The sequence below is a fragment of the Takifugu rubripes genome, chromosome 3 (genome assembly GCF_901000725.2).
Source record: "Takifugu rubripes chromosome 3, fTakRub1.2, whole genome shotgun sequence".
NCBI lineage: Eukaryota > Metazoa > Chordata > Actinopteri > Tetraodontiformes > Tetraodontidae > Takifugu > Takifugu rubripes.
In genome coordinates, this window is record NC_042287.1 from 15,844,858 (window position 1) to 15,868,538 (window position 23,681).

General features: G+C 47.2%; 4 protein-coding genes across 6 annotated transcripts; all 4 read left to right on the forward strand.

The window, feature by feature from the left end:
* Window positions 1–219: 219 nt before the first annotated feature.
* LOC101064011 (uncharacterized) lies at window positions 220–3,327 on the forward strand. Of its 3 annotated transcripts, none has more exons than XR_003887869.1 (6): window positions 220–357; window positions 474–596; window positions 676–889; window positions 1,194–1,345; window positions 1,602–1,678; window positions 2,029–2,061. XR_003887869.1 is itself a non-coding variant. In XM_011602770.2 (6 exons), the coding sequence occupies exons 1-6, from the start codon at window positions 337–339 to the stop codon at window positions 2,136–2,138; spliced, it is 720 nt and encodes a 239-aa protein (XP_011601072.1). In that variant the 5' UTR covers window positions 220–336; the 3' UTR covers window positions 2,139–3,327. The 3 variants fall into 3 exon arrangements, 2 of the variants coding, with proteins under 2 accessions (XP_011601072.1, XP_011601073.1); XM_011602770.2 differs by having other exon boundaries at window positions 1,579–1,678; window positions 2,029–3,327; XM_011602771.2 differs by lacking the exon at window positions 1,602–1,678 and having other exon boundaries at window positions 2,029–2,667.
* Window positions 3,328–8,694: 5,367 nt separating this feature from the next.
* slc13a3 (solute carrier family 13 member 3) lies at window positions 8,695–14,314 on the forward strand. The gene is made up of 13 exons (XM_003963574.3): window positions 8,695–8,925; window positions 9,276–9,541; window positions 9,781–9,959; window positions 10,317–10,386; window positions 10,693–10,872; window positions 10,948–11,073; window positions 11,158–11,247; window positions 11,350–11,454; window positions 11,543–11,640; window positions 12,556–12,668; window positions 12,960–13,121; window positions 13,372–13,509; window positions 13,586–14,314. The coding sequence occupies exons 1-13, from the start codon at window positions 8,734–8,736 to the stop codon at window positions 13,721–13,723; spliced, it is 1,857 nt and encodes a 618-aa protein (XP_003963623.2). The 5' UTR covers window positions 8,695–8,733; the 3' UTR covers window positions 13,724–14,314.
* Window positions 14,315–15,048: 734 nt separating this feature from the next.
* ocstamp (osteoclast stimulatory transmembrane protein) lies at window positions 15,049–17,440 on the forward strand. Its single transcript, XM_011602773.2, has 3 exons — window positions 15,049–15,453; window positions 15,563–16,544; window positions 16,611–17,440. Exons 1-3 carry the CDS (start codon window positions 15,419–15,421, stop codon window positions 16,959–16,961), a joined length of 1,368 nt encoding a protein of 455 aa, XP_011601075.2. The 5' UTR covers window positions 15,049–15,418; the 3' UTR covers window positions 16,962–17,440.
* A 740-nt stretch (window positions 17,441–18,180) lies between these two features.
* On the forward strand, window positions 18,181–21,470 carry LOC101064684 (thyrotropin-releasing hormone receptor-like). Its single transcript, XM_003963576.2, has 3 exons — window positions 18,181–18,676; window positions 19,202–20,011; window positions 20,502–21,470. The coding sequence occupies exons 2-3, from the start codon at window positions 19,238–19,240 to the stop codon at window positions 20,898–20,900; spliced, it is 1,173 nt and encodes a 390-aa protein (XP_003963625.2). The 5' UTR covers window positions 18,181–18,676; window positions 19,202–19,237; the 3' UTR covers window positions 20,901–21,470.
* Window positions 21,471–23,681: the final 2,211 nt, after the last annotated feature.

Genomic DNA, 23,681 nt, shown 5'->3' on the forward strand with positions numbered 1-23,681 from the left:
TTCCATGTTTTCCAAATTGCAGGAGGACAGAAATGAGACGTCATTATCCAGCATGCACAGTAAAAACCTCCAGTATCTCCAGTATTTGCTCAATTATGGCCATAAAAATGGAAGCTTCTACATTATTTATGCAGCCGGAGTAAAAACATCAATACTCTGTTATCTGCAGACTTGATGCTGGCAGCCTTCCATGAAGTCACATGACTCTTACATGTGGAGGTGAGCAAGGCACGCTTCTGCTGACACAGTTTCAGTCTGTCAAAAACCCACTTTCACATCAAACGAGCAGCAGCCAGAGCGGCGGCGTGTGGCGGGGGCACACGACACGCACGCATCATGTCACTAACCCTCATGAAGGTGAGCCTGGCCTTTACTTTGGTCGCTAACGGATTTATTACCGAACGCTCCTTTTCTGTGTCCAGTGAATGCGAATTATTGGGGTTTTTGTGTGTTTTTGTGTCCTCCCGTCTCAGCTGCTGCTGCTGCTTCATGCTGCCCACAGCCAAGAAGAAAGAACTGCTAACTGCGATGAAGACGTCTCCTTGCCGTGCCCGGGCGCCGCCGCCACCCAGTTCAGCTCGGTGACGTGGTACAAGGTCTGTTTCAGGTCGGTGGCGTCCGTCCAAATGGTTCAGAGTGTTGGGAGTGATGCAGGAATCTCTGGTTGCTTCAAAGCTCCACAATGGCAAAAAAGAGGGGCTCATCATGATGCGCCAAGGCCGCCAGCAGCCGCTCGTGTACAACTCCTCTCCTCCGGTGGAGTTTGGGGAGGAACACAGTCTGAAGCTCTTCAACGTGACGCCCGAAGACTCCGGCAGCTACGAATGTGCTGTGAACGCCAAAATAGGAGGTCGAAACCTGAATATCAGAGTGGAGCTGCTGGTTAATGGTGAGTCTGGCCCGCAGTTCTTCACGCTTCTCTAAAAAGATTCAGGTCGGGTCAACTTTCAGTTGCGTCAAAACAAAAAGTCCACAGGAGAAATTTTGAGGGAAATTTTGTTCTGACCCGCTTTTGGCAACCTTGATGCCTTTTTGCATTTACAGAAAACAAAGCGTAACAACGGCACATACAGGAAACTCAAGGCTTCACATTTCCGCTCACGCTCTCACAATTTGAAAAGAACGGGGGCATAAATTATTATTATTTCTAACCCTTCTGAAAAATCCCTGTCCTCCTTCTGTGGTCTGAACAGTCTGTGCGACTCAGGGCACCACGGTGACGCCAACCACCCAGTCGGAGCAGCTTCTCCAGGACGGAGCGGAGGAGCTGCCGCTGGTGTGGAGCCTGGGCGGCTGGGGAGTGCTGGGCCTCATCAAAATCCTTTTCTCTGTCATCACCATCCAGGTAAACCAACTCTGGCACTCCTTCAGTTATTTGAATTGTCCGACTCACTCTTGTGTAGCTCCGATCATGCAGCTGGCGGTCATGTGGAGTTTCCATGGTTAGCTTCTCTGCCCCCCGCAACCACACACAGCCTTCATTTTGTTCCATTAATGTCATATTAATAGAATAGGATGTTGTTGTGGGTGAGCTTCTTCGAACTGAACCACATTAACATTTTTTTCCTGTTTTAAAAGGTGTTCTGTGCTGAATTTAACAGGGTTGCTTATGGGAGTGAAACCAACAGGTTCTTGAAGGCATCACCTGCAAAGATGCGCAAAGAAGAGAACTTTGAAGGTGCCGCCAGGGGGGCGGGGTGGGGGGCTCTTTATTTATCAGTTCAGAACACTAAATATGCCCAAATTGAGTGACAGGACACACTGGTGGGCCCGTTCATATCTAATATCATTGATCATTGTTGATACCAACCTTCATTTTGGGGACCCCCCCAGGTTATTGGGACCCTCTGCAGCGAGGGCCGTGGTGGGTGGCCCTCCACAGTGACAAGTGAAACTATGGGATGTGCCGAGGCTGCATGCCCGTGCACTCTTCGTTCCTCTCACAGCTGCCATCAGTTTCCTGCTGAACTGGGTTTTCTTGTGCTGCAATAATTCCCCCTCTGGTTTATATTCTATTCCTCTTTCCAGGTTCTCAAAGCTGTTTGTTCTTCAAGACGACGGAGAGGTCTACGACAGGACCGCCGCTGAGCAAAAGAGGACTTATTGTGGGGAAGTGTCCTCCGGTCAAAGTGTTTTAAATGTGTTTGTGTAAATGAGAAAACTGACACAAGATCAACAAGTAACTCACAAGCTGTGATTTCATCAACCTGCCAAACAAACACAAGCAGACGAAACCACAGAAACCTGATTAAAAACACAACAGAGGGTCCTTACCCTTTAAATTCTTATTAGTCGCAAGCTTGAAGGTGAAAGGCTCTTGAGGTTGCATTCAGGAAGTAAAAGTTTTCACGTTTCCTGTTTGTGAGCTCAGCAGTTTGCCCCTGCAGTCACCTGCGCCCTGCAGGAATCGTAGGCAACTGATCATTCAGTTCCAATTTAAAAGCTGATTCCACCTTCTCAGCGAGAACATGTACGTGGATCGGCTTTTTTTTTTTTAAATAAAATGTTTTAGTCATGTTTTGTTGAGTCAATCAATATTTAAAACAGGAAATGGCTGCCAGATGCCGATAACTTGATAGACTATTGTTAGGTTCAAACAACCTGAAACACGAGAAACACAAATGAGGCAAAGACAACAGTTTAGAATTTTACTTGCAAGGAGAACGGAGAGATGTGCTCAGTTACAGATCTGCAACACGTTCTCACGCACACCTCCCGCCATCCTTCTTTTTTACGCTTCTCACTAGGACCCAGTCGCCTGGCTCCACCGGTTGGATTTTCTGTTGGGAGACAGAGGGCGTCTCAGTTTCATGACCTTGTTTTTGTTTTTCTAACATTCTTCTCATGTAATCAGCAAGATTAGACTCATCATTTGTCTCCCAGTAGTTTTTGAACTGAGGAAGCCTGTACGGTCTTCCAAATAAGATCTCATAAGGAGTTAGGCCTGCGGTGCTTGTAATGTTTATGTAGAGCTTAGCCAAATCGACACATTGTGTCATGCATCTCTTCAGTCTGTTTTTAATAGTGCCATTAGTTCTTTCAACTAAGCCTGTGCTCTGAGGATGATAGGAGCAATGGTGTTTTAAATCAATATGAAACATAACACTGATCTTTCTAACAACTTGATTTACAAAATGAGTACCATTATCAGAGTAAATTTTTTCTTCACTTTTATTTAATTCTATGAAGTCCATATGTATAGTTTGGAATGGATATTGGGGAGCAGGAAATTTTCCTCTCCTGGGTCTCAGATTTCCCTGTGAATTGTGTTTCGCACACGTCAGACATGTTCTACAAAAATTTTTTGAATAAGAATTGAATCCATAGGTTGTATAATGCTGCTGTATCTGTCCTACCGTCCCTCCTGTTGAGACATGTGTTACACCATGGCTCAATATAGCAGCATATTTACACAGATTTTCTGGTAGGATAGATTTTCCTGCTGGTCATACATAGATTATTCTTTTAAGGTTGCTCATTTTTCTTTGATGAGCCATCTACAAACAAAAATGCTCCAGCTTTTAAAGGTTGATCTAAATCACTTCTACTTTTTGCAGTTTGTTCAGCTAATTCTTGGCAGTCACGTGGTTCTCCGTCATCTGTTTTGTGCCTTTCCTATGTCTTTCCTATGTCTTTCCTATGTCTTTCCTATGGCTATGTCTCTCAACTTACTTTGTTCCATCTATATGTCTCTCAACTTACTTTGTTCCATCTATATGTCTCTCAACTTACTTTCTCAATTTCCAGGTTTGTCTGCAACTCCAGAATATCTGTAGTGCAGAGTTTGCCTGAAAGATTCAACTTTCTTCTCCACCTTTCCTGACTTATTTTCCCCGAACCTTCTGCATCTCCTTCCACAAACCTTTCATCCCCCTCAAGTTCGACATCCTTTTTCTTGAACAGCGTCATTTTGTACTATGTGGTCTCACAGAAAAGTTCTCTGGCACACAAAGGGAGGACACTAACACAGCCTTCTACTGTGCACTATCCGCACAGCGGTGTTAGTTTTAAGGGATGAAACCCATCCTTTGTCCCCTGATCACCACTACTTTGTTTTCTTATGAGGCAAAATAATAAAACACAGGACTAGCAGAGTTCTCCTATCAACTCTTTCAATGGCTTAGTCCTCCATTCACACACGAACACAATTTCCTATTTTCTTAACTTAATTATGGCTAAGTTATAACCTACTTAATTAATGGCTAAGTATAAACAACACTATCGAAGCACTCGTTTCCACAGCCATAGATGCTGTGATTACAGCTTTCACACAGTGTGGAAGAGCACATGCTACAGGGTCAAGTTTAGACGAGAAATATGCTATTGGTTTCATTTTAGTCCCACATTGTTGAGCAAGACCGAGGTCATCAAATGTCCTCTGCAATCAACCATCTGAACCAAAGGTTTGCTGTAATCTGGCAAGGCTAAAGCTGTGCTCGACACTAAAGCTTCTTAATGTCACGGAAGGCCTTTGTTGCGTTTTCAGTCCATTTTAGTGAAGAAGTCATTTTTAAATCTTCTTCATACATCAATTTTTTGCAACGGTGCTGTAATTTCAGCATAATTTGGCACCCAGTTGCGGCAATAATTAGTTAGTCCTAAAAAGGACATCATTTGCTTTTTAGTTTGTGGTTTTGGAGCTTGCAGAATAGCTGTTTTACGGCCCTCTATGATAGTTCTTCCTCCTGCACTCAGGTTGTGACCCAAGTACTTTACTTCAGTTTTGCACAGCTGTAGTTTACTTTTGCCTACTTTATGGCCTTCTTCTGCTAAATGTTTAAGAAGTGCTATGGTGTCTATTTTACATGCTTCTAAGGTTTCAGATGCTAATAAAACATCATCTACATAAATCAATACTTGACTCCCACTGGGAGGGTGGAATTTAGCCATACTTGCTGTCATCATCTGAGAATAAATAGTTGGGCTTTCACAATAACCTTGGGGTAATCTGGTGTAAGTGTAACGTTTGCCTTCATATGTGAATGCAAACCAAAACTGACTGTCTTTATCAACAGGTACAGAGAAAAAGGCATTGCTGATATCAACTACAGTAAAAACTTTAGCTTTCGGATCTAAAGACTTCAGGAGCGTATATGGATCTGGAACGCAGGGAGCTCTCTGTATTACTGCATCATTTACGGCTTGTAAGTCCTGAACCATGCGCCATCCTGCAGATGGGGTTTGTTTCTTTACTGGAAAAATGGGAGTATTACATGGTGAAACATCACATTTAACGAGAACTCCTGCTTTAGAATTTGGGAAAGACTCTCTACAAGTAGTTCTACATGCACCTGTGTCACACAGAAACTTCATCGGTTTCCCATTTACATTAACCCAGACTTCTGGCTTATCACTACTTGCATAAAGAATGTCAAGAGGACTTCATCCTTGGGCACACTTAATGAGTTGTCACTAGCATGGTCAAGGTCTGTCCCCTCATGGATCATTGCCAGTCATGCTGTGCTGCCTTTGGTTTTACTGTCTGGGCAGTCATGGCTAAAATGTCCATCCTTTCCACAAGACCAACAACTTGTATCATTGAAATTTCTATCTCCTCTGTGCTGTCTACCTCCACGACCTCTACCTCTCCGACCTCTGCCTCTAAAACCTCCACGACCTCTGCCACCTTGGTAGAAGATTTCCCTTTCACAATCTTGATAAAAAGCATTTGCAGCACTTTTACTCTTTTTGTCTTTCATCACTTTTTCCGCGTGGACAGCATAGTTGACATAATCATCCAGTGTGCATGTGGACATGTTAATGTTATGCCGCTCTACCCATCCACGAATAGGCTCTCTGGAGCCTGCATGAAGGGCATTTTTCAACTGTTGTCTATATGCATCTGCATCTGTGTTGTCATCATGCAGTCCGCTGTTTGCTCTGAAAACTTTAGTCATTCTGGCTTGATACTCTTCGAAAAGCTCATCCTCTCTTTGTTTAACACGGTTAATTTCCACATAATTTGCTCTCTTAGCGAAACGATTTCGAGTTCTTAATACAAGAGCATTGACTCTGTTTGTCAATTCACCATCATTATGTTTCAGCACCTCATTATTTTGTTTTGGATTCCAGTCTCCTCTTACATGAGTCCAGTTAGAACCCAGAGCTGTCATCCAGATCTGTTGAACCTCTGCACCATTAAGGTGATAGGCTCTTCTCACATTTTCCATACCTTCTATAAAGAGTTCTATGTCTTCCTTATGGGAAGGCACACCTTCTATGGCTTTTTTAACATCCTCCATTGTCCAAGTTCTATAGACTAGCATTACAGGTTGGTTTGTTTCAGCATTTGGGTTAGCTACTTCAATCATGGGGTACATATCTTCCATTGGAGGAGTGCTCGTTTCACTTAAATTATTCAATTTTGGGACTGCTGGAGTCAGTGCTTGTCCTAATGTTTTTGACCACGCATACCCATGGGGGTGCGCTGAGCGTGTAATTCTAAGTGTATCAGTGGGTGGAGGGTCTAATGTCTGTAGTGTATATGTTGGTGGCAATGCACACGATTCACGAAGGTCAGGATACAAGCCTCCCACCCCTGCTGCTCTCTGTTCTACATCCGCTTCCCCTTTCTCTGCCGACTTATCTGTTGCCTGCTCTGTCTGTCTGTGCACGCGTCTGCTCACTGCGCCTGTTTCATCATCCTCTTTCCTTTCGATTTTTACTTTTAGCTCTACTTTTCTATCTGCTTTTTATTATGATTAATTTTATTATTTTTATTTTATGAGTTAACCTTATCCTAATTTACCGTTTTTTTTTGTTTTGTTTTTTTAAGAATTTGGTCCAGTCTTGCACATAGGGTGACCTAAAACTGGGATGTTGATCTCAGTGGGGTGATAATTAATCAAACTTCTCACTTCAACTCTTTCGAGTGGAGAGTCTTGCCTCTGCATCCACAAGGGCCTTATCACTTACAGTCCCACTGCTTTGGTATGATTGAAAATACCTAGTGGTATTTAACAATCCTTTCACACTCACAATCACTCTTTTGGATGATTTGTCGTGACTTAATTTCTTTTTCACGTGGCCAGGACTCCCTCGCCCTGCCTTGGTACTGCCCTTAGTACTCTTATTTACCTGCCATTGACTAGTATTCACAGGGTTTGTTTCTCATTGCGTCTTACAGAGGACTTTCGGGTTCCTCTCTCCCAAAACACTGCCTTAGTGTCTATCGCAATTTTTACATTAAGTCCCCGACAATCATCATCACACACACACTTTTGAATTCAAGACATGCTCACCACTGTTGCCTTTTCCTCCTGGAATTCCGTCAACCATCCGGGTCCAATCAGTGAGCTGAAGCCCAGTCCCGGAAAGGGTATCATAGGTCGCTTTGAGGCGGCCTGCCGTGGCCACGGTCTTCCTGAGGTTCAGCCTCACCCACTGGACCCTTCAGGTGTGTTGGAATCCGGCTCGAAGGACCAAAATGTTAGGTTCAAACAACCTGAAACACGAGAAACACAAATGAGGCAAAGACAACAGTTTAGAATTTTACTTGCAAGGAGAACGGAGAGATGTGCTCAGTTACAGATCTCCAACACGTTCTGACGCACACCTCCCTTAGACACATTTGAATTCTGTAACTAGGGACCTCCTAATCTCAATAAAAGAAGGATGGCGGGAGGTGTGCGTCAGAACGTGTTGCAGATCTGTAACTGAGCACATCTCTCCGTTCTCCTTGCAAGTAAAATTCTAAACTGTTGTCTTAGCCTCATTTGTGTTTCTCGTGTTTCAGGTTGTTTGAACCTAACAACTATGATCTGACTTGGCTTGGATCTGGCTTCTACGGGTTTATGTCGCCACCTAGCGGCCGCGGCGCCGTGGTGCTGAAGCACCTGCTGCTGTTGGCCTTCTGAACAATTTCCCAGTGAGTCTGATCATTCTAGTTTTATTCCCAGTTTGTTTATTCTGCCATCAGTAATTTTGAAATGGGATTCTACTCCAGCCTGGGATGTTCTTCACCACCAGGCTGCAGCCTGAAGCTCTTTCTGCAGCTTCTGCAGCTTTTTGTGAGCTGAGCGAATCGTGTTCGGTGACTCGTGATTGATGGGGTTTGATTTGGGTCCCGGGCATCTTTATCCTTGTTCTTGTCATTCTGTTTAGGTCCACGATCTCTCCAGGGAGAATTTGTCCCAGTTGTGTGGCTTTGAACACAAAAACTTGTTCACTCTCACCGGTTGCCATGGTGAGATACCAAACTCAGACTTGGCCTCTAAACTCCCCAGAGCCCCTTTTAGTATTCAGGAGATGAAAAATAAACATGAATGGAGCAGTGGACACAAATAATCCACAAATAATGTTGCAAGGACAGGTATGACCCCCTTTGGCCCCGCCTCTCCCCCCACATACAAACAGGTCAGGCCAGTTTGAAAGACAATAAAATGGTGACTCTTTCATTTATTATTGTGGAAAATATCAGAATTGAAACCAGACGACCTCAGACACAATAAAGCACGCCATAGTGAGGGATGTCCGAGGTGATCCTGAGATGTCATTTAAGTTAAAACGCAAACAAGCGCTAAAGACTTTACATTGAAAACAAATAAATCCTAATCAAGCTGTTTAGAAATTGTATGTAAGGGCAGCTCCACTCACTGATGGAGGGAGGTCCATCCTACATTCCTGTGGGGTTGAGATGTTTAGCGTATGAAAACCGGCCGGGACGGTCGCTGTCGCCGCCCTGCAAAGAGTTAACCTTCACACAAGCTTGTAGTTAATCTGCCTCCCAGTGGCATGAAACCACAGCCTGGCTGGCCCTCCTCAAGCTGTCCCAGTCCCAGTTTCTCACCCCACAGAGTTGACGTCTGTGTTGTGGAGATGAGACTATCCGTGGCAGCCAGGAAGCTGTGGTGCATCCGCAAGCAACTGATCGTCCTGCTGGTCCCGCTGCTCTTCCTGCCGCTGCTCTTCACTTTGCCAGAGAAGGTAAGTTTTTATGGCGATGGCTGCTAACTGAGTCTAACCAGTCAATCCTACTGATTTATCAGGTGGGGACGGGAGGGATTATTTCATCTACGCTTTTGTTTGCATGCGCGACCGCCTGCTTGCACCATTTTATGTGCTCTTGGTAAACAAACCCGAGTTTCCCCCTAGTGCTCATTCAAGACGGTCAGAGAGAGGCGAGCTGGAACGGTCTGGGGTCTTTATGGTCCGGGCAACAGAAAAATCCCACGTTTCTCCTGCTCTCATCACTCTTAGTTTAGGCTACAACGCCAGATTCATTAGTGCACCTTGAATGAGCTCTTTCTGGATGTCATTTCTTTCTTTTCCTGTAGGAGGGGAAATGTCTTTATGTGGTGCTGCTGATGGCCATCTTCTGGTGCACGGAGGCTCTTCCCCTGGCTGTCACCGCGATGCTCCCCGTCTGCCTTTTCCCCACTTTGGGGATTCTTCCATCCAAGAAAGTGTGCATTCAGTACTTTCTGGAGACAAATTTCCTCTTCCTCAGTGGTCTTTTGATGGCGTCGTCCATCGAGGAGTGGGGCCTGCATCGCAGGATCGCCCTGAAGGTCCTCAGCATTGTTGGACTGCAGCCGGCCAAGTGAGTGGAAGAGCTGATTCTGTCGTGTCTGTAGTCCTCCAGATGCTTTGGTCCCTCACTGGCAACTAACTGGTATTAGCCATACTGGAGCTAACACCATTAGCGGCCCAAACTGTGCATTATATACTTTCACGTTACACGACACATGATGGAAGACCTCCCGTCCCACCTGCACGAGCAAGGGGACATGGAGACACTGATTTCACCATGTTACATGTGTGTAAATGCTTTCCCTACAGGCTGATCCTGGGAATGATGATGACCTCGTCCTTCCTCTCCATGTGGCTCAGCAACACCGCGACTACCGCCATGATGCTGCCTATTGCCAACGCCATCCTGGAGAGTCTGTTCGGGGACCTGGAGACCTTGAAAGAAAAGTGCAAGTCACCCAGTGACCCTGAACTCGACTTGATCAACGGTACTGAGCAAAATCAGCTTTCAACCCAAAGTACATTTTTATTTATGTGGATTTAAGAACAAAACAGCTTTTCAGTACTGATTTTGGTGCAGTTTTTGTTTGCTTTGTACCCAAATGTGAAAGAAAACCACCAACAGCGCAGGTTTCAACCTTGTCCTCATAAATTGGTAATATGTAATCCAAGACGGGACGGACTTTGGGAAAACTTTCCAATATGGGCCTTTGGTTCACTTACTTAATATGTAACCTCTCAGCCGTTGTTTCTGCTGGACAGGAAGCAGAAATGCCCAAAGGTCCCAATTTATTTGAATATTAACATGTGAACATTATATTTAGGTTTTTCTCCGCTTGTTTCAGGGCAGTCGTCTGTGAAGCTGCATTCACTGCCCTCAGTGGCCACGGAAAAACAAACACTGTCAGGAGAGAGGTACTAAAACCAGTCAGGTCCAGTCACATGGTGTCAAACATGCTTCAAAACCAAACTTTATTGTCAGTTTGACACTGATTGTTCAGGCGAATGTGATGACTTTTACACGGGAAGTTGAGCTAAAGTCTCAAAGTTTGATAAACACCTGATATTTATAGTGTTAATATTGTTCAAATTAAATCTAGGCAACCTGAAAAACCAATCAACATCCCCTAAAATCAGCTCCATTAGCATTAGCGTTAGCTTTGCATCTGTCTCGTCCTTGTGATAAAATTAGTTCATGTGTTTTGTTCTCTTTCTCAAAAGGTCAGAGGAGGTGGAGCAGTGTGACCCGAGGACACCCGAGGAGATCCAGTCGGAGGCGCAGTATCAGATGAAAGTGTGGAAAGGATTCTTGATCTGTATTCCTTACGCGGCCAGTATCGGCGGGACCGCCACGCTGACCGGCACCGCCCCCAATCTCATCCTGATCGGACAGCTGAAAACGTAACTAAAAAACACGTCCCGACACAACCAAACCGCCCAAATCTCGTGGCGTGAGGCTTTTTCTCTGCCTTCCAGCTATTTTCCAAACTGCGAACTGATCAACTTCGGCTCCTGGTTTGCGTTCGCTTTCCCGCTCATGCTCATCTTCCTGCTGGTGGGCTGGTTGTGGATCGCCTTCCTCTACGGTGGACTGAGTCCGCGGTAATTCAGCATCAGCTCAGGCGCTTCGAGGGCGCAGAGCTCCACGATCCCAACATGATCCCCCGCCTCTGCTTCCACACGCAGGTTGTGTTTCAGGAAGAACGAGCGAGCCGAGGCGGAGGCCAAAGCCAAGGCTGTGATCGTGGAGGAATACAGGAAACTGGGGCGCATAAAGTGAGGCCTCGTGCACGTTGTCACGTCTGGCGCGGCGCTGCCAGAACGAGGTGCAGCCAGGATGAAGCGTGTAACTCTTTGGCGTTACTGGCTGTGTTTCAGCTTTGCAGAGGGCGCCATCTCTTTCTTTTTCATACTCTTTGCCATCCTGCTTTTTACAAGAGATCCAAAGTTCTTCACCGGCTGGTCTGTGCTGTTTAAAAAAGGGTGAGAACCCGGCGCGTCTCCAATGTTTAACCTGAACCACCTGCCGGTGTCCCATCTGTGTTACGGATTTGCTCCTCCGTGTCGGCAGGTACGTCTCTGACGCGGTCACCGGGGTCATCATCTCGTCCATACTCTTCTTCTTCCCCTCACAGAAACCCTCTCTGAGCTGGTGGTTCGACTCTCGAGGTCAGCGCGCAGGTTTGATGTAGTCGTGTTTAGTGGAGATGAGGCGGTGGCTGGAGTGGGTGAACAGTAACGAGGTCCTTGGAAGCGCTGGGATGTTCTTTTACATGTCAATAGATCGTGGCGCTGGATCTGATTTTGCTCCATAGGTCCATGATGAGTTACTAATTTTGGCCGTCTGTCGTCAGACATTTCTATGAAGGTTATAGATTAGTAACTTTTCAGTTATTTACATCCGTTACCAACTAATTAGCAGTTAACTGTAAAGGTGACTGTTGGCTCCAAACGGATTCTGTGTGTTTGACAACAGTGAATGCTGATATTGAGCAAATAATTGGGACAAAGTGATGATTTGGGGTCCGTACCTGTAGGAAAGTGTTTTAAGAGCCTCTGAATAAGCTGAGGAATGTTAATAAGGAAGATTAGAGAGTCGATTTCTCCTCTGGGGCTGAAACTGTAGTTTCTCTGTCTCTGTAATTAGAATAATCTCTCAGAACTATGAGTGTGTGTGTGTGTGGGTGTGTGCTTGTATACACACATAAGCATGAACAAGAGCTGCATGTGTGTGTTTTGGGTTCATGTTTTCAGCGTGTTGGAGACGTGTGTGTGTGTGTGTGTGTGTGTGTGTGTGTGTGTGACTCGAGATGTTTTGTTCAGCTGGTCAAACAATCCACTGCATGGAGTCTAAAGAGGAAACCGCTGGGGGGCTCAGTCGTCCCTCAGTTTGGGTCAAATGTGAGAGCTGAAGACAGAGAAACTGCGCGCACCTTCAATGAAGCTGCGTGCACCTGCGTGCACGTCAACGGAGCGTCTCGCGGCTTGTTGTTGTTAAAAGCAATAATGGATGACACCAAAGCAGGAAGGTACCCGGAAATGTTGAAAAATGCTGTCGGACGTGTGTTTGTTTCCCTTCCTCAGCTTCAAACGCTCCCTACGTTCCCCTCCTGTCATGGAAGAAAGCTCAGGAATCTGTTCCCTGGAATATCATCCTGCTGCTCGGAGGCGGATTCGCGATGGCCAAAGCCTGTGAGGTAAATACGGACAGACACGGACAGCGGTTCCTGGAAACAGGAAACACACACCACTCCTGCACATGGGCAGAACCGCACTGGCTAAATCACCCGAGAGTCAAACCAACCCGTTAAGACTGAATACGAAGTAAAAACGTGGCTCTTTGCTCCCCAAAGCCCCGACACCCACGCGTAGAACCATTTCCTGTCCCTCACCAGACCGCCCCTGCCGGCTCTGCTTGGTTCGGTCTTGTTTGATTGTGTTGTAGTTTGATCTTTGAACCCTGGCCTCCATCTTGTGGCGTTTGGCAGGAGTCTGGGCTGGCCGCCTGGATCGGAGGCCACCTCCAGCCTTTGGCCGAGGTCCCTCCGGCTGCAGCTGTGATGCTGATCACCGGTTTTGTGGCCTGTTTCACTGAGTTTGCCAGCAACACTGCCACCATCATCATATTTCTCCCCGTCATCGCTGAGCTGGTAAGGCGCCGCTGGAACGCCGCTCCTCTAGGCAGAACGTTAATTGGCTTTCTAGGTTCTACTTGTTGACGCGTCGGTGCATTCCGCCGTCCTGCCCTTGACCGTGTTTACACGTCCTGAGGCTCGTTAAGATTAGTTAACATTAACTGCCGTGGTGACTAATCTCTGTCGTGCACTTTGCGACTCCAGGATTGTTTACAGGAGGGGAGCGCTTGATTTGAGCACCTGCGTGTGTCTTTGTCTCCATCAGGCCATCCGCGTCTCAGTCAACCCGCTCTACTTCATGATACCCGCCACAATAGGGTGCTCCTACGCCTTCATGCTGCCGGTGTCCACGCCGCCCAACTCCATCGCCTTCGCCTCGGGCCATCTCATGGTCAAAGACATGGTAGCGAATGGACGCACCTGCACGGGCCACCTCTGTCGCCTGTCCTCGCCTCACCTGTTGATCTCTGGTTCCTCAGGTCAAAACCGGCGCGGTCATGAACGTCCTCGGTATCCTGTGCGTGTCGCTGGCCATCAACACGTGGGGCGTCGCCATGTTTAACCTGACCGACAATCCAGACTGGGCACAGACCAACAAGACCACGCAGGTCCTGTGATGCACGCGACCAGCGGGCGCTCAACGCTGCCTCCCAACCCCCCCCCCCCCCCGCACCGTCGGCCGTACCGCAGCCCTGAAACGAAGCAGGGATGAGAGTCGGGGTGGAACGCCAGAACATCGCCTGTTACCTTTTCTGAGGAAGTTCATCTTATCCAGTCTACTTTAGAGCCACCTTCAGGTCGAACCTCCATCTTCCCACTTTGTTTTAAAATGTCTTTGTGACCTTTAACCCCCAGAATCTGAGAGTGTGCGTTGCTGCTACTAAACTCACCCCCCTCAAAAAAAAAGGTAGCCTCTTTCTCCCTTCAGGCCTCGGGGCCCGGCCATGTCTCTTGAGGGACAACTACTGTCTGAGTGGGGCTGAATGTGTGTTTCTGTGTGTATGTGTGTGATTGTGTATGTATCTCTGTGTGGATATATGTGGGGGGTGGGGGGGTAAGGTTCTTTGTAAGGCACTTTGTGCTCTTCACCTGTATGAAAAGTAAATAAACTGTGATTTGTTTGATCAGTAAACATGAATCCTCAGCATGCTCATCAATAAACCTTCATTAAGCACAGCTGTATATGAATAAACATGACACGATGCAAATATGACATGTTAAATGAAGATTACGTGTCTGTGCCTATGTAACTTCCTATCAGCAGCAAAGGGGGCAGAATTCCCTGGGGTCAAAGTTCAGTGGTCAGGTTTAAGCTTCAGCTTTCACGTCTACGTAAGACATTCTACAGTTGTAAATTCTTTACAAGGTTTGTTTAGTGAGAAACAGCTGAAGTCACGGGGCCCCGAACAATGGTTAACCTTCAGATGTGCGCTGGTTACTGAGTGTCCGCGGGGTCAGCGCAGAGGTCACGGACGTGGAGTCAGACCCAGAACTGTCCTGATGCAGCTGCACTGCCGGAGCCCTCACAGCCGATTCAAAAATGTTGATCCACCGTTTGTCACGGACGGGTTGATTAGGACCCGAACGCAGGCCAGGACACAGTGGTAAAATGGTCAAACAGCTTTATTTACAGGGGGGAGGGCGCACACGAGGGACACGAGGGCAGCCCTCCAGGAGACACGAAGCTGGAGCGGCCCTCCAGGAGACACGAAGCTGGAGCGGCCCTCCAGCAAACACAGAACACGACGAGGAAGGCAAACGGACAGCCTTGAGACAAACAGACACCCAGGCGCCCTGACAGGCAGGCGCAACCTGCTTAAATAGGCAGCACGATGTAAATTGCCTACAGGTGCGCCTGCCAGCAGTGCCAGCTGCCACCAATTGTGCCCCACACCACCCCCTGCAGGACAACGACCGACACCACCCAGAAACCCTGACAATGTTGGAGTTTTTTCAGAGGGAGGCGCTGAGTCCACCGGCTGAGACGCCACCCAGCGTGGGCTCGCTCGTCACGGCCCCCACGACGCGTTTGCTGCCGACTGTGTTCGCTCCACAGCACCGCTAAAAGGTTCTCACTTTTGAGATCTTCCTCGCCCACGTTCAGTTTTGGCCCACAGCAGCTCAAGGCGAGTCGACCGCAGCAGGCAGCCCGTCCTGCACGTGATTTGTTGCATCAGCGGCTCACATACGATGCGTCACTTCTGGTCACTTCTTGACATCTCCTTGGAAGTCGTGACCGTGACTCCTCACTTCCCCTTTTCTCAAGACTTCTGCGTCCTGTTTTGCCTCCAAGTCTCAGCCCGGTCAACAGAATGAAGCTCGTCTCTGAATCTTTCCTCCGTTCCAGGTAAGATCTTTGATCTCCATTCAGCTCGCATCAGATCTGCCGTGCCCGCGACCAGAACCACCATGATTTAGAAGTCCGAACTCCACCCTCTGCCTGTTGGTTCTTTCAGACGGACTCTGAAAGGAACCGTGATGCATCTGTGGGATATTTACTCTGCACCTGCCCCGTCCGGCAGGGACGTCCTGGCTCTACTGTCTCTCTGTCTGTCCCTGGCCGCCATCACCGGCGGCCTGCTCTACCACTGGCTGTCGAAGACGTTGAACTACAGCTACGGCGCGTCCGTGCAGACCGCCTGCATCTACAGCGTGCTCATGCTTCTGGCCTCCTTCCTGTGCCACCCTCTTCGCTGCGTGCTGACCATGACCCTCCCCACCGTCTGCACCAAACAGGGCCGCAAACTCCTGGTCTCGGCCTCGGTTATGATCGTAATTTTGAACGTCATCCCAAATATCGCCTTAAATGTGGGGGCGGTGGCGCGGATGCTGAAGTGCACCACTGAAGGCTTCACGAAGAGCTTGCTGAACTCGTCCGAGCCGCTGAATAAGGCCAAGCAGGACCTGGTGGAGGAAATCGAGAGGGTGAACCCGTGGAGCAACCTCAACTATTTAAAGCAGCTGGCGCAGCTCACAAACGTCGACGTGTCAGAGGTGAAAGACAGGTTCAGGACGATGATTGGGCAGATTGAGCTGAACTTCTCGCACACCACAGTGCTGCTGCAGGAATGTCTGCTGCTGTCCAACAGGATTCTCGCCGCCGTTTTCGTGGTTTTGCTGGTGGTTGAATCGTCGCGTTACTTGAAATCCTACCTGTCCTCCGCTCGTTCTGGTAACAGCTCCAAAGAGCTTCTGCAGAAAGAGTCGAATCGTGCCAGCAGGGGGCGTCCTTGGCCCCCTATTTTACCGCTGAGGTGCAGAATTCAGAGTCACGAATGTCCCTCCTGTGTTATAGCGCTGCTGGTGGTCACCTTCTATTTCTTCGTCATAACTTTGATCGTGACGTTAGATCATGTTGTCTATCACGTGGTCAAACTGATTATTCCCTGGTTACTGGATTTCCCCTCAACATCCGTCACCTTAGATGTCAGCTACGAGGTAAGATGATCATCAGCAGCCTCTTTTTACCTCCTCCCTCCTCACTTTCATTCACTTTCCCGACAGCTGAAGGGCTTCTCTTCAATTCCATGTATCATCCCACGATCCTGCACAACTCAAGAGCTCGTAAACTTCCACCGAGAGTACACGTGGAGCTACGACCCCGAGCCTTCGCTCTGCCACGCCACAACCTCGGCTCCGAGCCAGGGGGTCGCCGTCCTGCTGGGATGTCTCTGTCTGATGAGCTACTCGCTGGTCTTCCTCGAGGTTTATGCGAAACGGCTGTGCAGCAAAATCTGTGCATCCTTTTTCAGAGAGCAGCAGGAGCAGCAGGAGCAGCAGGAGCAGAGGAGCAAATACCTGAGAAAGAAGGAGCAGAACGTTTTTACCATCACGCTTGGTGAAATCTCAAGATAAACTACAGAAAAATTGATACGTTTACAAGTTATTTATTACATTTTGTACTTTTGTTGCTGCGGTTCAAGCTGAACATGCGTGAGATTCGCTCAACTGTCCACAAGGCGTCGCTGTTGTCCCATGAGTGGGTTCCTCCTCAAGAAATTATTATCCACACACTGCAGATAAATCTTTATTTAAGAAATGCCTGAAAGTATGTGTCTCCACAGCATATTTTGTTCTAAATCGACCAAATTTGAATAACAGTTTTATTTTAAACTTGGACTGTTTGGTTTTTCATTTTGTTCTACTTCACCAAGATACTTCTGAGAACTCCCGAAAGGCTTTGCAGTTTTATTTTGAGACATTGTCAGAGTGTAATAATAGAAAAGTCTTCATCCTATTTTAATCTTGGCTTTTTTTCCAGCGTCCAGCCTGTGTGAAGCTACTGACTCAGCTTCTTGAGCCTTTTCTCTCAATACAAACATCATTTCCCCTCGTTTGCTGATCATTTTTCATTTGTCTGGATGCGGTCGGTGTGTTCATCACAATGAGGATCATTCACCCTGTTATGCTGAGTAAAACAGTACAAACCTGAATAGACAGGCATTTATTTTGTTTTTAGTCTCTTAAATGCACCCTGGCTCTTTACCACAGATGATCATCTTCATTTCAGCCACTTTTGTGAAGGACTCACTTCCTCCAGGAAGCATCCTGCCGTGTTTCTCATCAGGTCTCCAGCTTCACCCCGACGGCTTTATTGTGTCTTCAGCTCCACCAGCTGCTCATAGAAAAATGAGTTCTACAAACTAGATCCTTAAAATTCAGGTGGAAAACACAGCAGCACAAATGACACACAGAACAAGTAGAAACTCACTACCTAGGAAGAACCCCGGACCAGCAGGACAAACTCCTCCGTAACAGGAAGAACCCTTGAGCAGGACCTCCGTGTGTGTGTGTGTGGGGGGGGGAAGTTATGCTAATGGAATAAGTAGTTGTCCCTCCTGCTAATGGCAGGCCGAGTTGTTGCAAGATTCCTGCTAAAAGGCCAAATACTGGTCCCAGTCTCAGGTCCCAGCGTGTCCCCATGTCTGTAGATGGGAGCAGGTTTAGCATGATGAGCCTGGAACATGTGGCGTGTTCCCAGGCAGCAGGCCGCCGCTGATCAATGAATTCTATTTGTTCAAGCCTGTCGGTTCACCAGAGGAAGTGTGAATGTTCCGACCTGGAACCAAAGTCAAACACCTGTCGTTGGTTAGCGCCGGTGCTGATGGTTCTCTATCTGGGGGGGTTTGAAGAGCTTTTAGAGGTTTAAAAGCACCAGTTTGAGAGCAGTGAGCTGCTGTTATCAGTGCTGGGCTGCTTATCTCAGCTCTGTTTCTCTTTGGCTCTCAGGAACTGTTAGTTCTTCACGTCTGAGTCCTCTCAGTGCTGCGGAAGTCTGGAACAGCCCTTCGTTCTCCTCTCTTCTTCTTGAGATTACAGCCACAGGAGCCGGCCTGACATTCCAGGCTGAACTGGGAGGCGACACTGATTTTTCTGTGCTCGCTGGTCTTTAAATGGTGGGATGTGGAGAGAAGGAGGAGTGAACTGGGAACCTACTGAGGCAGAGCGAGGGAAGGAAAGAGAGAGAGAGGGATGTGTGGAGGAGGAGAGCGGCTCTGAGGAGCGTTGAGCAGTCAGCTGGTCACACCTGAGCGCTGCTGTCATGTCAGAGTGCGCGCTGCAACATTAAGGTAGGACTTGACAACAGTCATTTACTCTTCGGCACCTTTTCCCCTCCAGATAACTGAGAGGGAGCTTTTCTGAGAAAGCTGCTCCTGTTTTGATTCTCTTCTCAGCCGTTACCATGACACCAAAGCAAATTTACTCCAATTGATAATAAAGGACTGTAAACCACAGCAATAAATGCATTTAAATATTAAATCATAGAGCTAACTTGCTAAAGAGAAGTCCTCCGAAATACTGTAAGTTTCACCATTGGAAAGTTAAAAAGGCTGTTTTTAATGTGATGAAGAGGCCAAAGTTAGTCATCTAGGAGGGATCCATTTACAGTGGGCCAGTCAGGGGCATTTACTGGCTGTACTGGGAAAGAGGGGATGAATGTGCTGTCATATAAACGCAGCAACTCAACGTCCCAGAATGTAACAAAGGAAGATTTCCTGAGCAGTTTAAGAGACGCACTCTTTAATTGCTCCCGTCTGTCCTCCTCCAGTTGGTTCTTTAATTATTCCTTACTTCAGACTTTTTGCATCCCTCAGAGAGCAGCTGAACTGTGACCCCGGGACTGGAACACCATGGAGCACACGACAGCCTTCCAGCGCGTGGCTCAGGTGGGGAATTTGACAGAAATGCCTCTGAACCCTCTCGAGCAGCAGGTCGTAACCATATTCCTGACCGTCCTCATCTGTGTGGTGGGGATTGGTGGGAACATCATGGTGGTGCTGGTGGTGCTGCGCACCAAACACATGGTGACGCCCACCAACTGCTACCTGGTCAGCCTGGCTGCTGCCGACCTCATCGTGCTGGTGGCGGCGGGGCTGCCCAACATCTCAGACGTGGTGGCCTTCTGGATATACGGATACACGGGATGCTTGTGCATCACCTACCTTCAGTATCTGGGCATCAACGTGTCGTCCTGCTCCATCACGGCCTTCACCATCGAACGCTACATCGCCATCTGTCACTCCATCAAGGCCCAGTTCTTATGCACCGTTTCCAGGGCCAAGAGGATCATCGCGGGGGTCTGGGTCTTCACCTCACTCTACTGCATTATGTGGTTGTTCTTGGTGGACACCGATGAGACCGTCTACACCAACGGCGTCGTGGTCACCTGTGGCTACCGGGTGTCCAGGAGTCTCTACATGCCCATCTATTTCCTGGATTTTACCTTGTTCTATGTGATCCCGCTCACCGTGGCCACCGTGCTTTACGGGCTCATCGCCAGGATTTTATTCATGAGCCCTCTGCCCTCGCACCTCAGCGACAGAGAGGGGGGAGGCTCCGTCCACCAGGGTCACACCAGCAGCACCAACAGGGGCAACAAAGGGGCAATCTTTGCAAGGAAGCAGGTACCAGGAAACAGGAGCTTTGTGGTATTTAATGCTCACTATACACTAAAAGCCTGCATCATTTTAATGAAAGCTCATTGCAGATGTGACAACGGTTCCAGTTTATACTGGTCCAGACGGAAGCATTTCTGAATTATTGATGGATCTGGTGTGGTCTCCATGGATACTAGCTACAATATTCAGCAACACTATGAATATATATATATGTATATATATTGTTTTTCAAGGTTGAAATCACAAAAATGAGCACTAGCCTCTCTGCTCCATTATTAGCACATTAGCATTGAGCAGAGGCCTAAACTTGACACGCAGACTAATGTGACTGATTAAAGGTGGACAGACTTGCTCTGATGGCAACTACAGCATGTTAGTGTACTAATATCAGGAAGTTTGGTGTCGCCTGAGTGAGCCAACAGCTCTTTTTGATGGTTTTAGTAGAAATGAAACTCCAGATTAATGCGCACTTGTTGCTCCTGTGTCCGTCCCACAGATCACAAAGATGTTGTTGGTCGTGGTCGTCCTCTTCGCCCTGCTCTGGCTGCCTTACCGAACGCTGGTGGTGGTCAACTCCTTCCTCAACCCGCCGTACCACAACACCTGGTTCCTGCTCTTCTGTCGGATGTGCATCTACACCAACAGCGCCATCAACCCCATCATCTACAACCTCATGTCTCAGAAGTTTCGGGGGGCGTTCCAAAACTTCTGCAGGTGCGACTGGCAGCACGAGGAGAAGGTGGCAGAATTCCGGGTGCCGATGTATTACAGCGTGATGAAGGACTCCTCCCATGAAAGCAACGAACCCGTGACGGAGCAGGAGGAAGTCAGCGGACAAATAACCGAAAGGGTCACCGTAGCCGATGAGGACAGGAGCACTTTCATTTGTTCCTAATCCAGACTTTTGTTCAGCGTGATCAAACATTTGCAGAAATCAATTGAATGTTTAAGCAGAGCGATGACAGATGTGCTCTGGTGCTGTTTATTGATGGTATCCGTGTTGTGCTAATCGTTGGACCGGTCCATCATGACTCCTGTGTAAATAATGTGCTAGACAAGACTCCTCCGAGCTGCACATGTTGACGTATGATTGGTACTTTTAATTTAACCTGGAAACACTGTTCATGTGCGTCCGTTATTTTCTTCTCAGCACCTGACAGATGTTTTCAAGAACCAACGAATAAAACTATGGACCTTAAAATATTGAGGATAAAAGAACACTGATATAGTTATGAATTTCTGTGGTATTAACAAGTTTTGTATTGATTTTGTGCCAATTAATGTTCCTGATTCACACTCGTGTCTGTTTGCCAGCTCCTGACTGTAAAAGTGAAAAAAAAAGCACAAATCATATAAGATCAATGGCAGCTTTGTCGGAAAGATTGAAGCCTCTCTGGTCCTCCTGCAGGCTGTCATGTGCAGATGATTATAACACATAATCAATAAATTAATGTGTTGCTCATTATTATATTAGATTCTGAAATCTTTCCTGAAGACTGTGTAAAAACCAATATAAAAAGGTAGAAATTGATTTTAAAGCAGATCTACTGGTGGATTTCTGTTCAAAAGAAGCTTTCAGAAACACTGCAGGAGGCAGAATCATACACAGAAGAACCCGTTCAGACACGTGCACGAGTCTGAACGGGTCCTAAATGGAGCCGACGGCTCATCTGGGCTTTTAAAACATCTCCGCTTTTCTTCTTCTTCCCCACTGACGACAGCAGAGGCTTTTAAACTGACAAGAAGGAACCTAAAGCACGGTGAAGAAGTTCAGCCACGACAGTTTCATCTGAAAAATGACCAAGAAGGTCGTGAGGTTGTCGACAACTCAGCTGTCCGAACACACCTCGACCCTGAGATGTGATAAGAGGTTTCTGCAGGGGGTAGTTGGGAGGGTGAACATCATAAAATGACCCAATCCAACCTGACAAATGTGTTTGAGGAGATCTTTGTCTTTAAAGAACTGGTTGAGCTAAATTCTGGGGAAGTCAGAGCTCATTTTGTTGCTGTAGCCCACCAGCAGAGGGCGCTGCCGGCTCATTCTGGAAATCGAGTCAAAGCAGAAGCCAGAATCAGAAGAAGAATCAGAAGCAGATTTATTGCCATTGTTCATGTAATACACAGTATTACACAAGCTAGGAATTTGTCTTGGTGTGATGCTGCGACATTCAACATAAAGAAGACAACACTAGAATAAGATAAATAAAATAAGACATATATACAGTATATATACAAATAGTAAGCCAGGAGTCCTTAGAAACAATCATCAGAGACGAAAGCTGTGGGCTTGGACAGGTGAGGGAGGCCTGGGTTGACCAGAGACTGGAATGGCCTCATTTCAGTGCTTCATGCCTCCATATTCTTCTGCAGCTGCACGTGCACTCACCTCTCCTGCTGATTTCTATCCTGCATTGATTCTTGAAAAAGCTGCGACTGTGGCTGAGACTTCACAGGTAATATCTCTTCCTGGACAGCAGGGCTGGTGACAGGCTGTCCAGCGGTCTTCAGATAATACATCTGCCATGATGAGGATGAGCTGCAGCATCAGAGCACGTTACTCCTCACAGCAATAACAGATATCATCAACGGCAGGTCTCACTCGACACACGGGGCTGTGGGACTGTCTGCTCCTATGCTGAAGCCGTTGCTTTTGCAGCAGAGCTTGTTCCCCTCCAGCCACACCGGCGCCTCGTGCACCTGGTGGCGAGGGAGCTTGCAGAGGTGGTGAGCTTGTGGTGAGCGCCGGGGGCGCCTCCGTGGGCGGCATCTAGGCAGAAGGTATGTGTGCAGCCCAGCACCTCAGTCCAGCCGACCCACAGCTGACTGCTTCCTCTGGGGATAGTATGCATAAACTGTAACTACGGATAATAAACTGTATCTACGGAAAATAAACTGTACCTACGGATAATACACTGTATCTACGGATAATACACTGTATCTACGGATAATAAACTGTATCTACGGATAATAAACTGTAACTATGGATAATAGCAAGATGTTGGTCCGTTTGAGGAGGGTTGAGTCAGTGTCCTGCATCAAGCAGAGGAAACCTCTAAGGAGAATGCTGTCTTCCACCTTCAGGTTCCAGTTGGCCGTGGACCTTCCGCAACGCCTTTACTTTTATGCGAGTTTTGTAAAACTTTGTGTTTCCAATTAAAAGATTTCAATAATAAAATATCCACACATTTACCAGATGTTTAATGTTAATTTATAGACACACATATATTGCAGTTACCATTTTCCTTTCAACTGGGTTTGCATCATCTCTTTTCATCACTTATTGTGACTTTAGACTTATTTTGGCTTAAAAACAAGCGTCTCATCCCCCACACGTGAGGTAACACAAGGATACATAACATAGTGGAGCGCGTTCAAAGGTCGCCCCTCCGGGATCTGGAACATCAAAAAGATGGAATGGGATCTTCTCTGGCCAATCACCAACAGTTCCTAAAAAGTTCATTGTCCGCTAAATTTCATGAGTCAATTTTTAAATTATTGTCTGTGTGAACATACATCTGCTGCTGTGTGACCATACAGCAGATGATGGAAACTTGGCTCTCAGGACGTTTTACTCAGGACTTTGACCAACTCTTTGGCCATCAGAGGGTGATTGTTTAGCCTAAGCAGCTCTTCGTTGATTAGTTCAACCTTTTCATGAAGCCGAACAATTTTGTCT

Bases quoted from the DNA above. Each gene is read 5' to 3' on its own strand.
- LOC101064011 (XM_011602770.2), top strand. From the start codon at position 337: ATGTCACTAACCCTCATGAAG. The intron at 890-1,193 runs GTGAGTCTGGCC...TGGTCTGAACAG, and splicing joins AGTGGAGCTGCTGGTTAATG to TCTGTGCGACTCAGGGCACC. The intron at 1,679-2,028 runs GTGCCGCCAGGG...TCCTCTTTCCAG, and splicing joins CAAAGAAGAGAACTTTGAAG to GTTCTCAAAGCTGTTTGTTC.
- slc13a3 (XM_003963574.3), top strand. From the start codon at position 8,734: ATGAAACCACAGCCTGGCTGGCCCTCCTCAAGCTGTCCCAGTCCCAGT. The intron at 8,926-9,275 runs GTAAGTTTTTAT...CTTTTCCTGTAG, and splicing joins TCTTCACTTTGCCAGAGAAG to GAGGGGAAATGTCTTTATGT. The intron at 10,873-10,947 runs GTAACTAAAAAA...TCTGCCTTCCAG, and splicing joins CTGATCGGACAGCTGAAAAC to CTATTTTCCAAACTGCGAAC.
- ocstamp (XM_011602773.2), top strand. From the start codon at position 15,419: ATGAAGCTCGTCTCTGAATCTTTCCTCCGTTCCAG. The intron at 15,454-15,562 runs GTAAGATCTTTG...TGGTTCTTTCAG, and splicing joins GAATCTTTCCTCCGTTCCAG to ACGGACTCTGAAAGGAACCG. The intron at 16,545-16,610 runs GTAAGATGATCA...CTTTCCCGACAG, and splicing joins CCTTAGATGTCAGCTACGAG to CTGAAGGGCTTCTCTTCAAT.
- LOC101064684 (XM_003963576.2), top strand. From the start codon at position 19,238: ATGGAGCACACGACAGCCTTCCAGCGCGTGGCTCAGGTGGGGAATTTG. The intron at 20,012-20,501 runs GTACCAGGAAAC...TCCGTCCCACAG, and splicing joins CAATCTTTGCAAGGAAGCAG to ATCACAAAGATGTTGTTGGT.